Source organism: Colossoma macropomum, unplaced genomic scaffold (genome assembly GCF_904425465.1).
Source record: "Colossoma macropomum unplaced genomic scaffold, Colossoma_macropomum, whole genome shotgun sequence".
NCBI classification, from domain to species: domain Eukaryota; kingdom Metazoa; phylum Chordata; class Actinopteri; order Characiformes; family Serrasalmidae; genus Colossoma; species Colossoma macropomum.
Genome location: NW_023495530.1, coordinates 819618 through 832748, shown reverse-complemented (window position 1 = coordinate 832748; position 13131 = coordinate 819618). Strand labels below are relative to the sequence as shown.

The 13131-nt window shown below is 39.2% G+C and overlaps 1 protein-coding gene and 5 non-coding genes across 6 annotated transcripts; 2 read left to right on the top strand and 4 right to left on the bottom strand.

Annotated features, from left to right (window-relative positions):
* Positions 1 to 48: 48 nt before the first annotated feature.
* On the top strand, positions 49 to 12111 carry mdh1b (malate dehydrogenase 1B, NAD (soluble)). The gene is given in 10 exon segments (XM_036562827.1): positions 49 to 103; positions 234 to 346; positions 1140 to 1274; positions 2473 to 2615; positions 3488 to 3701; positions 3703 to 4003; positions 5831 to 5972; positions 7748 to 7923; positions 11670 to 11809; positions 12002 to 12111. Coding segments are annotated over 10 exon segments (1434 nt in total). The 5' UTR covers positions 49 to 81; the 3' UTR covers positions 12050 to 12111.
* On the top strand, positions 2820 to 2902 carry trnal-uaa. Its single transcript has one exon. It is a non-coding gene; the product is annotated as a tRNA-Leu (tRNA).
* trnal-uaa lies at positions 6619 to 6701 on the bottom strand. The gene has a single exon. It is a non-coding gene; the product is annotated as a tRNA-Leu (tRNA).
* On the bottom strand, positions 8540 to 8622 carry trnal-uaa. Its single transcript has one exon. It is a non-coding gene; the product is annotated as a tRNA-Leu (tRNA).
* On the bottom strand, positions 8744 to 8826 carry trnal-uaa. The gene has a single exon. It is a non-coding gene; the product is annotated as a tRNA-Leu (tRNA).
* Positions 10485 to 10567, bottom strand: trnal-uaa. The gene has a single exon. It is a non-coding gene; the product is annotated as a tRNA-Leu (tRNA).
* Positions 12112 to 13131: the final 1020 nt, after the last annotated feature.

Sequence of the window (13131 nt, the reverse complement as noted above, 5' to 3'; positions counted from 1 at the left end):
CAAAATGTAAACAATAAACTAAAGGGGAAAAAAAGAAACGGCGCGAGTGGTTGCCTAGCAACGGATGTCAACTACAGAAACATGGCTAAGTTTGTGCTAGCAGGTTGTATACAGTTCTTCAGGCTGTGATAAAGCTGTGATAAAGGCTTTATTAATGTGTGAATAGATGTGTTTTTAATTAAAGCTGAACAGTGTGGGCTCATCCACTTGTTCTTCCTCTCTTTCCCGCTCAGGGAAGGCGGATTGTCCGTACTACGCGAAGGCTGAGCTGCTGGCAGACTCGCTGCAGAGAAACCTGCCAGATTTCCACGTTCATAAGATCTGCCTTCAGCCCGCCGACTGGAAGGTACAGCTCTGACCAACATGACTAAAGTCCACAGGTGTAGCCCTTCAGTAAATTATATTAGTGAGACTTTCATAATTATGACTTTGCATCTCGTAATCATGATTTAACATCTCATTACTATGACTTACTTTCTCCTAAGTATGACTTCGTATCTCTTAATTGTGACTTAGCATCTCATAATTATGACTTAGCATCTCATAAACATACTTAGCATCTCATAATTATGACTTAGCATCTCATAATTGTAACTTACTTTCTCGTGAAAATGACTTAGCATCTCGTAATTATGACTTAGTAACTCATAATTATGACTTACTTTCTCATGATAATGATAATGAGATAATAATAATGATAACGTAAGCATGAATTAGTATCTCATAATTATGACCTTACATCTCTTAATTATGACCTAACATTTCATAATTATGACTTACTTCCTCATTATTATGACTTAGTATCTCATAGTTATGACCTCACATCTCTTAATTATGACCTAACATCTCATAATTATGACTTAGCATCTCATAATTATTATTAGTAAGTATTTTTCTCATTATTATAAGAAATGAAGTAATAATTATGGTATAGCATCTCATTATCGTAAGACAGTAAGTCATAACTATGAGATACGAAGTCATAATTACGGGAAACTTTCTCATTATTATGACTTACTAAATGTCTATATTTTTTCTACAGTGGCAAATAAGGGCTTCCATACGTAATGTTGATTTGGACTCTGGTGAAATGAATAGCACTGATCTTTGTGTTGAAATGTTTCTGATCTTTATCTCAGGACTGGCTTGAAGAGACATGTTCATCAAGAGGCTGGAAACATGAGAGCTGTCCCATTGTGTGGAGAGAGCTGATTGATCGTGGAGGAAAGGGCATGCTTCTCGGGGGTTTCAGTGATTTTCTTGAGTTTGTACAGGTATGCAGACAAGATGATGATTTATCAGCTAAAAGAGGAATGAATGAGAGCCACAGGACCTTCATATGTATTATAAGCTACAGTTTAATGCTACTCTGTGTTAAAGCGCCCATATCATTGAAAAAACAACAATTTTGTTCACATAAAAGAGTTTGATGTAGTTCATAACACTGTTAATGCTCCAAGCATTGGTCCATACAGTACATATATGGAGACTAAGCAGCAAAAATGGCCTGTTTTCAAAAACAAATATTTTGTGATGTCATAAAAACTCATTTACATACATACCACCTGGCAGTTTAGCTCTGCCCTTTCGGCTGAAGTTGTATGGAGTGTTTCAGCCCAGGCTGGTTTTTGGGTGAGGCACAAAACAGAGCAGCAAATCAGAACAGAGCTCATTTACATTTACATCTTAAAGGGACAGTAACAAAACAGCCTGATTGATTTTCAGGAATAAAGAGAGGTTGGAAAATGGTTGTGTAAAACCTAAAACCTAGAAGAATACTGTTTTGGTTTCATGGGTAGTCTTAAACGGCTATGAGAAAACACTTAACATCAGCAGAATCATTGTATGTAATATACCTGAATAGGTTGAGATTAGCTTTGGTTTTCTGATAGATTGAAAAGCATTAGATTATTAGTATTTGTAACTTGCTAAAGGGGAAATTGTACTGATATTTGAAAATATCTGCATAATTCAGTAGTTAAGATGTGAACAAAGTCATTCAGATTGGTTTGATATGAAGTGGCTCATTGTAGAGAAACTTACAGACTCAGATCTCTTTACAGTGGTGGTGATAGGAACCAGGAGTCACAGGAGTGACTACAACACAAATATAGCCATTTTATTTACTATCCAGTGAACCTACACCTGTCTTCTGAGTTTATATGTAATGTTGATGGTAAAATAGTTGTAAATCTGAAAAAATAAATTTTCTTTGGGGGCTGTTTTGCCTTAACACCCCCCACATGTACCGCTCCACCATGAATAGAGTTTTAAAAATATGTTTTAGACCAACAGCTTCTCTCACAAAACGATGTCTCAGGCATCAGGCAGCGTATTCATAACCATTCATAACCAATGTCTGGTTCCTATCACCACCAATGCTGATTCCCGAGTCTGCAAATATGGATTTGTGATTTTTTTTAAGGCATTTGGTTTGATAAAACCCACTTTTTGGTCATCTGCATCTCACAGGACTACTACGGTATCACCTCTGACATGAGAACAGAGCTGATGCTGAAGATTGCAGAGGAGAATCTGCAGGCGACTGAGCTGCGCTTGGAAGAAGAGGCGCGCCAACGCAACTCACTCAAAGTGTTTCACATCTGGATCAGCAGGTGAGATTGAATTGTTTCCAGTACTAGTTAGCGATATTAGTTAAACTAATATTAGACTACTTAAAACACCACAAATGTAATGTAATGATATGCAAAGTAGGCTAGAAAGTGGTATCAAAGCTAAACAAATGGTTAGCAATTAAAAAACGTAGGCCATAACAGCAAGTATGGAACATTCCCTGTGATGGGCAGTGGAATGTACAGACCAGGATGGCCGAGTGGTTAAGGCGTTGGACTTAAGATCCAATAGGCGCGTGCCCTCGTGGGTTCGAACCCCACTCCTGGTATCTGTGTCCTTTAAGTACATAAAGCCAGTATCAATGGAGAATTTCTGTAATTTCAGCTGTATTTATCATCCCATCTAGTGGTTGGTGTAGAGTAGTGCAGTGGTCACCATCTCCAGGAGATCGACTTTCCTGCATAGTTCAGTTCCAACATGCTGGCCCTCCCTTACTTAACACTAATGCGTCTGATCCAGCCAATCAGAACTTCTGAAGAAGATAATTAGCTGGAACAGATGTAGCAGATGGTGATTGCTCGATTTGGCTGGACGGTAGACCTGGGCAAGCACCCTCATACTCTTCAAAAAGATGTTTTTTCAAGGGTTCTTTCGTAAAGAAAATAGTTCTATAAAGAACCATGAGCACTCAAAGAACCCTTTGCATTTGTATCATGAAAGGATTCATCAGATTGCTGGAGAATGGTTATATGGTTCTATACAGAACTGTTTTGAAAACGGTTCTATAGAGCACCCAAAAGGATTGACGTTGTAACAATAAAATAACCCTTTTGGGTGCTATATAGAACCCTTTTCAAATACACTGTGCACATTTAAGGTGAATGTGTTCATATTTTTTTTTCTGCTTCTGTAGTGCTCTAAACTGCACTTGCTACAGCCTCATTCCCCTGCTGTTCACTACTGGGGTCTTCAGGGACATGCCCACCATCAGCCTCCACCTTTTAGACATGGACAGCTGTGAAGAATCTCTGTTGGGTCTCAAAATGGAGGTTGAGGACCTGGCCCTACCTCAGCTCCACCAAGTTACTGTCCATTCTGACCTGACACAGGCCTTCCAGTCAGCTGACAGTAATCATTTTCCTAGATGAGTGGCCATCAAATATTGCAGAACAAGAAGAGCAGGAAGACAAGGAACACACGGTGAGGCTGGTAGCAGAGCTCTTTGATCGTTACGGCCGCCTCATCGAGGCCAACGCGCAAAAGGACGTCAAAGTGATTGTGTCAGGAGGCACCTACATCAACCTGAAGTGCGCTCTGCTGATTGAGAACGCGCCCTCAGTCAACCCCTCTCGATTTGTGGCCTTGGCAACACAACTGGAGTGTGAGGCGAGGGCTCAACTTGCGGAGAAGCTGTCAGTGAAGACCTCAGGTAAGAACTCCATTCCCTTAAATCGATAGTTTGACAAGAATGCTAATTTACACAATTTGTCAGCCAAGACATATTTGGTTTAAAGTTTCCTTCATCAGTACCGGCGCTATGAGGCGAATGTAATTACAGGCTAATGTAGCTACAATGTCAGAAACCAGATAAGTATGTCTGTTTGAAGTAACTTGATGGGGCTAAAGCTAAAATATCTTATTTGTTGGGTTATGTAGTATTTTGTAGTGCAGAGTTATATCCCTCTGTCTTGTTGGTTTGGCAGAATTCATGATTCATTCATTTGTTCATTAATTTCTCACTAGAATACCAAGCATGCGAGTAAACATTGGACATCCCTGTGGTGTCTGCCATTCCTGACTGCTAGCCCAGCCGATGAGCTTCAGGCTAATAAGTATAACCCAGCTGTCGTTAGTGTAACTTGGTTGTCATACAAAACTGTGAAGAGAACAGCAATTCTATCTTTATTCAGCACCAAAATGGACAACATAGACAAGTTTTTCTACACTTCTACCTAGAGAAAAGAAGCCAAACTAAAGCCATGTTGCTGCCTTCCTTCCTTAGCTTTTAGCTTGCTGTCCTCTTCATCTGACGAGTCTATGAAATCTATTCTCTCCATTTCAATGATGATTTTAAGATACAACCACCAAGCTGTAAACTTATATATATCGTCACATCCTTTGGGTATCCCTGTGGTGTCAACCAATCCTGACCGCTAGCCTAGCCACTGAGCTGTAGGCTAATAAATATAACCAGACTACCATGTAACTTAGCTCAGTTGTCAAAATTGTGAAGAAAACAGCGATTTTATCTTTATTCGGCAGAAAAACAGACAGCAGAGAAAGTTTTTAGCATTTCAGCCAGAGACAAGGTAGTTAGCTAACTTGCTTACCATCATTGGACAAGCTTGAGTAATCTATTCACTCTATTGTACTCATGTCCTTCTCATCTGACAAGTCTATAAAATCTGTTCTCTCAATTTTAATGATGATTTGAAAGTAGTTACAGAGTCATATGGCTGTGGGAAGATATTCAGCTTCCTAGCGCTACCGTTAGCTACCTGCTTTCCTTCTGCATTGAACAGCTAACATTACTGCTAGTTTGTCAGACATTTTATCGCAACTATATAACTGTAATGTGATAACTGTCTTCAAATCATCATTACAATGGAGTGAATGGATTACTCAAGCTTGTCCAGTGAAGGGAACGGCTAGCTAAAAGCTGAAGTAAGCAAGTTAGCCAACTTTTCTCTGGCTGAAATGCTAAAAACGTGTCTCTGCCGTCTATTTTTCTGCTCAACTTGAAGATAAAATCAACTGAGGTAAGTTACATTAATGGTAGTTTGGTTATATTCGTTAGCCTACAGCTCAGTGGCTAGTCTAGCAGTCAGGATTGGTTGACACCACAGAGATACCCAAAGGTTGTGACGATATAGGCAACACACACTAACACACCACCACCACGCCAGTGTTACTGCAGTGAATCCTGAGAATGATCCACCACCCAAATAGTACCTGCTCTGTGAGGGTCCATGGGGGCTCCTGACCACTGAAGAACAGGGTAAAAGGGGGCTAACAAAGTATGCAGAGAAACAGATGGACTACAGTCTGTAACTGTAGAACTACAAAGTGCACCTATATAGTAAGAGGAGCTGATAAAATGGACAATGAACGTAGAAACAAGGACATAATGTTATGCCTGATTGGTGTATATAATACTTTTAGCTCCAGTGCAAAACTACACTAAAGAAAACTTTGGACCCAAACACAAATTATGTATTCAATCCCAGGCTTGTTTTCTGTCTTTAAAAAATCCTAGATATCACTGATGTCATCATTTGGGGCAACATCAGTGGCACCTCCCACATCGACCTGCAGAGGGCGAAGGTTCTCAGATATAAGGGGGCAATCTGGGGACCAACAGGTTTCTCTCAGCAAGTACTGGAGATGGTTTATGACAAGTAAGATAAAAACAGTACACAAGGATCTCTATTACTATTACTGATCTAAATTTTAAAGTGAAATATTATTTCATAATAATAATATGTTTTATTGTGCATCAGGGAAACAGTCTGCTTATACCACAAGTTCTTCAGAATTCACGTTCAGATTTTAATCCAGATTAAATCCAAAAATCAAGCATCACTAAAAAAAGACAGGAAAAAAGAAGTTTAGAAAGTGAAAGACTATGTAAACAGTGTTGAAGTTTCAAAAGTTTCATTCACTTCTCAATTTAGACATGGAAACTAAGCTACAAAAACAGCCTGTTTTGAATTTGTGATGTCACAACCATCCTGCAGGGAATGGTTAAAATTATTTAACTGGGTGATGTTGTTCAGCCCAGACTGCGTTTGTGAAGGGATCGGAAAAAACAAAGGTCATTCACAGAGTCTTAAAGGCAAAGTAATACAAACAGTCTAATTTTACTTCTAAAAAAATGATAAATGGTCATAAAAGTTTGGTTATGACTATCAATGCCATGTAAATTCACACAGAACCACATCCAATTATATTTTACTAGATGTACAGACAAAGATTGTTGTAACGCTGCCTCAAGTCCTTCAATAACAACCTTAATTCATTGCTTTGTCCACTAAAGCACACGCATACCAGGAGTGGGGTTCGAACCCACGAGGGCATGTGCCCATTGGATCTTAAGTCCAATGCCTTAACCACTCGGCCATCCTGGTCTGAGGTGGTCATCGCAGAGGTCCTGTCATGCCACTCGGACAGTTAACAAAAATAGGATATTTTGTTAGTAAAATCAAAGATGTTGCCCCAACTGTGGTAAAATCATTGTAAAGCACGGCTGTGGGCCAAAACAGCCCATTTTGAATTTATCTTTGTTGTGATGTCACAACCATAAACACTGTAACATATCGCTGTTGTCAGAAGAAAACCTTGTATCTCCAAAATGGTAACTTTACAGGAAAAGGAAAAAACCTACTTTACGTTTAATGTAAGTCAATGGAACTAGACTTTTTCCCCCCAAGTCATTTTGGGTCATTTCTTTTAGTCCATTCATCGTGAAATTTACATATAATGTAAAGAGCAACAGGCATTTTTAAATTATGTCAAAAACTAGAAAAACATCAAAGATGGAGATACGAGGTTTTCTTCCAACAACAGCAATATCCTGGTCATTTAAGCCTGCAGCAGTTAGTTGCATATTCATGTTGAAGTTATAAGGAGTGCAGACAGTCCGTGTAGCAGCCATTGTAGTGGAAGATGTGGGAAAAACGATTAAACGTTGCGCTGTTCATGGCTGTCAAAAAGCTAATGTATGACTACAGCATTCAAATGATCCACAGCTCTGAAAGGAGTGGCTGAAGTTTACTTTTATCAAATGTCCCTGAGGATTTCAGTCTGAACTTAACATCTTATTCTGTACATTTTAGTCCAGACTTGCTTGTGGAGGGATCAGCCAATCTGAAAAGAGCATTTACAAATGTCAGTCTTAATGGCAAAGTTAAAAAAAAACAGCTGGTTTAATTCTAAAGAATGGTTGAATAAAATTTGCTACCTAGCTATGTCCAGTTTGGGGACAGTGGAGGGCTGGATGCATTGCTCAAAGATACAACAAGGGGATACCCAGTCTGTCCTGGGATTTGAACAACCTCTTGGTTGCTGGCACACCTCGCTTACCATTTGGCTTCCTGGTTACACAATTTAACCCCACAAATAACCTGCATACCTATATCCTCCAAGTAACTGCTATCATGTTCTCTTTTTTCAGAAAATGGCTGGCAAATGATTTTCTGAGCTTGGTTGGCTCACGAAGGAGCTCCATTTCCCTCAAGATGAACAGGACTGCAGCTATCTCAGCAACCAATGGAATCCTTGCAGTTCTGAATGCTTGGAACAATGGTTCTTCTCCTGAAGAAGTCTTTTCATTGGGTGTAGTCAGTACAGGTAAGAGCACATCCATGAACACACTTCCATATCGCTGTTATCGGAAGAAAACCCCCATATCTACAAAATGATAACTTTACAGGAAAAGGAAAAAACCTACTTTACTTTTAATGTAAGTCAATGGAACCAGACTTTTTTCCAAGTCATTTTGGGATGTTTCTTTTGGTCCATTCTTCATGAAATTCACACACAATGTAAAGGACAGCAGGCACTTTCAAATGATGTCAAAAACTGAAAAAATGGAGATGAGAGGTTTTCTTCTGACAGCAGCGATATACTAATAATTTCAGCCTGCAGCAGTTCAGCTGCCCATTCACATTGACGTTATAAGGAGTGTTGTTCCTGCAGACAGTCTGTAGTGGAAGATGTGGGGGAAATGATTGAACCTTGTGGTGTTGCTCAGCCTAGAGTGCACTTGTGAAGGGATTGGCCAGTCAGAACAGAGTTCATTCACAAAGTCTTAAAAATAAAGTAACAAAGCAGCCCGTTTCATTTAAAGAGATGAAATAGAGTTATGACTCTCTTTTCTATGTAAGACCACCTCCAGTATACTTCACTAGATGAGAATTGCCATATCGGCCATAGTTCATTGCTTTGTTCTCTTAAAGAACACGTATACCAGAAGTGGGGCTCTAACCCACAAGGGCATGTGCCCATTGGATCTTAAGTCCAACGCCTTAACCACTCGGCCATCCTGGTCTGCTGACCTTTTATGCTACCAGGGCTCTTTTCTATGTAAGACCACCTCCAATATACTTCACTAGATGAGTATTGCTATAACGGCCATAGTTCATTGCTTTGTTCTCTTAAAGAACACATATACCAGGAGTGGGGTTCGAACCCACGAGGGCATGTGCCCATTGGATCTTAAGTCCAACGCCTTAACCACTCAGCCATCCTGGTCTGCTGTCCTTTTATGCTACCAGGGCTCTTTTCTATGTAAGACCACCTCCGATATACTTCACTAGATGAGTATTGCTATAACGGCCACAGTTCATTGCTTTGTTCTCTTAAAGAACACATATACCAGGAGTGGGGTTTGAACCCATGAGGGCATGTGCCCATTGGATCTTAAGTCCAACGCCTTAACCAGAGAAACATTACGGAATTTCTTTGGTGCTTAGCAGTGGTTACAAACTACATGGCTAGGTGGAAGAATTGTTGCCTAACAACACCACAACACTGTGGTAAAATCATTGTAAAGCAGAACTGGTTTCCTTTTAAAAACATGTTTTAAAACTCAAGTTTAAAGTCAAATCTGAACATAGTTGTCCAAAATAACTGAGAGAAGATGAGGCCAAGAGGACTATACAACTTGAAAAATCTCAGAATTACTGTACTGCTCATCCTACACAGCATTTATTACTTTATTATTTTTCTCTTTGCTTTGACCCGAGTCTCACGTGCAACGTTAACCTTGTGATAATAAATAAGGGAACTGTCTATTACACTCATTTGTGCAGAAAGAAGAACAAGTATTCCTCTAGAACTGCCAGAGCTCTGTAAAGCCTCCTCTCAGTTTTCTTGGTTCACACAAAACACATGTGGTCTTCACCATGAATATTGTTGTTCTGTTTGCTCTAACCTCATTCATTACACCACATCCAGTCCACTAATCCTAACCAGGTGAACTGCTGTAATTGTGATAGGACTGCTTCCACTCTGTTTGTAATTCCCTTCGTTCATTGCTTTGTCTGCTTAGAACATACATACACCCATGAGGGCATGTGCCCTTTGGATCTTAAGTCCTGCACCTTAGCCTGGTCTGATTCCAGTCCCATGGCGGTCCTTTATATACTAATATGGTTAAAAAGTAACAAAAAAAACCCTCAAAGAATCTTTATGTAAATACACAAAAAATTAATTTGTTGCTTGGCAATCAGTCTGTTTATGAACTACCTTGCTGGGCAGTAAAATTGGTGCCTAACAACACCCCCCGAAAATAATTGTAAAGCACCTCCTCGGGCAGATTTGCTTTAGCAACATTTGGTCAATGACATTAAAAGAGAACATTGTTTAAAAATGATTTAGCATATCGTTGCTGTCCAATGAAAAACATGTATCTCCTTTTTTGCAATTTTTACTTTTCTGCATTATTTGAGCTCAGAAGCTGTCCTTTACATTGTGTGAAAATTCCATGATGATTGGACCAATAGAAATGCTCCAAAACTGCTTAGAATAAAAACTTGTTCCATTAACTTACATAGAAAGTAACGTTTTTGCCCTCTCCTGTAAAGTTACTATTTTGGATATACTTGTTTTTCGTTGGACAGCGACGATATATCCTGCATATACACAAATCTCAACAAAAAATGCATTGCCAATTGAATAAGACACTCTGAAGCAGCTGCGAGTCACCATGCCCAATGCCAAGAGGGGTATAAAGCCCTACACCATTGGAACTGCATTCTCTAGAGTGATAGAGCTCCATCCATCCTTTGGAATGAGTTAGCACAGTGTCTGTGATGTAGAACTAATCATCCAACATCAGTACCTGACCTTACCAATGCTCTTATTGCTGAACGCAATCCATAGTCTAGATCTAACACACTTAAAGGACATACCAGGAGTGGGGTTCGAACCCACGAGGGCATGCGCCCATTAGATCTTAAGTCCAACGCCTTAACCACTCGGCCATCCTGGTCTGATGGCTGTTTGGTTGTAGGTTCATTCATCCATCAATGGCTGGCGTATTGTACTTCACTGAAAAATTACAGTACTGTTTCAAAATATTACTAAAACAAAAGCAAAGTATCCTGGCGCCACCGAATTAAATTACATATTTTGTTGATTTTCTAAGTATAAATAAGTGAACATATCTACAGAGAAGTACATTTTGTAAAAGCAGTTTTCTTTAAACAGTTAGCTTTTACACTTTAGGAGAATGCTCTTAGAATACTTAGCCACTAAATTTTATATTACTATTTAATGCTTGTTCATGAGCTATTTTAAAATCATCACACAGCATGTAAAGATGTCCTCTAAAAAAGAATGGCTTCTTTACAAACACTGAAGTTCCTGCTAAAGCCTGAGTAGACTGATAAATCAATGTGATGATCAGTTACTAATCTCAGTGTTACTGAGCTCTGCTAAAGCCTGAGTAGACTGATAAATCAATGTGATGATCAGTTACTAATCTCAGTGTTACTGAGCTCTGCTAAAGCCTGAGTAGACTGATAAATCAATGTGATCAGTTATTAATCTCAGTGTTACTGAGCTCTGCTAAAGCCTGAGTAGACTGATAAATCAATGTGATGATCAGTTATTGATCTCAGTGTTACTGAGCTCTGCTAAAGCCTGAGTAGACTGATAAATCAATGTGATGATCAGTTATTGATCTCAGCGTTACTGAGCTCTGCTAAAGCCTGAGTAGACTGATAAATCAATGTGATCAGTTATTAATCTCAGTGTTACTGAGCTCTGCTAAAGCCTGAGTAGACTGATTAATCAATGTGATCAGTTATTAATCTCAGTGTTACTGAGCTCTGCTAAAGCCTGAGTAGACTGATAAATCAATGTGATCAGTTATTAATCTCAGTGTTACTGAGCTCTGCTAAAGCCTGAGTAGACTGATAAATCAATGTGATCAGTAATTAATCTCAGTGTTACTGAGCTCTGCTAAAGCCTGAGTAGACTGATAAATCAATGTGATGATCAGTTATTAATCTCAGTGTTACTGAGCTCTGCTAAAGCCTGAGTAGACTGATAAATCAATGTTGTCTGATGCTGCCTCTCTGGTTCTCCAGGACATTTCGGTGTTCCAGCTGGACTGGTTTTCTCTTTGCCTGTAAGATTTCAGGACGGTGACTGGTCAGTGTGCTCAGATATCACCATCAGCGAGGAGCTGAGGAATAAACTAGAGGCCATCATTCATGAGCTTACAGAGGTGAGTATGAGACAATTAATCAATCAATAAATAATAAATAATATATATATATATATATATATATATATATATATATATATATATATATATATATATATAAATAAAAAAATCATTATTCAGAATTGATCTTTGAAACATTTCAGCATCCTACAAGTTAATTGCAATTACATTTGCTTTCCTCCTGTCTGCTAGGAGAAGGACGTTGCAGGTGGAATGAAGCAGAATCGTCCAGTTGACTGAAAACATGCTGCTCTTTTCTCATTTAGAGTCTCACAATCTGATGGACAATAATAACTTAAGAAAAAACATCTACGTCTAGTTTAACTGGACAGCATGTCTTTAAGTCCCGTCAGTATTTAAATAAAACATTGAACAGTAAACACATCTGAGGTATTTCCTCAATGTCTCGATGTCTGATGACACACACGGTTCTGCCCAATGAAACATGAATGTGATCAATAAACAGGGAACACTACTGAATGCTGTGCTATTCCAGGTTTCACTGCAGCCCTCCGAAGCATCCACACTTCTGAAGGGAGTGGCTTAAGTTTTTGCACTTCATCTCACTTGTGAAGGGATCAGCCAATCAGAACAAAGACCATTTACACCCATCATTCTTAAATTCAATTGTAACAAAAAAAGCCTGTATAATTCTATAGATAGATAAATTTTTGCTACACAAAACCACACAACATTATTTTATACTTTTACTGTACTTCAGTCATTTCTCTGCCTAGCTATGTCCAGGCTGGGAGCAGTGCTATGATGTCGTCTGGGGTTTGTATTCCTTGCTCAAGGGAATTGGGGATTCCCGGACAGTCCTGGGATTTGAACCTGCAAACTTCTAAAATGAGACGAAAACATAAAACGCAATTCTCAGAAACAGAGCTATGAATTTTAAGGGAGGAAGTGCTGACAGTAATAGTTAATTATTGGTACAGATGCTTTTAACCCTTAATCAAGAAGTTTCTTCATCAGAAAATGTCTTTACTATAAAAAATGACAGGACAAAATTCAACTTTCAATTGTGGGAATCATATTTTAGCATGTAAGACTTTTTTCCAGTTTGTTAATAATTGAAGTAATGACAATTAAAGTACATACACACATCATCTAAACCACTTATCCTTCTGGGTCGCAGTGGGGTGCTGGAGCCTATCCCAGCTTTCATTGGGCAGAAGGCAGGATACACCCTGGACAGGTCACCAGTCCATCACAGGGGCAATTTTTGCATGTCCAATTGGCCTGACTGCATTTTTTTGGACTGTGGGAGGAAACCGGAGTACCCGGAGGAAACCCATGCAGACACGGGGAGAACATAC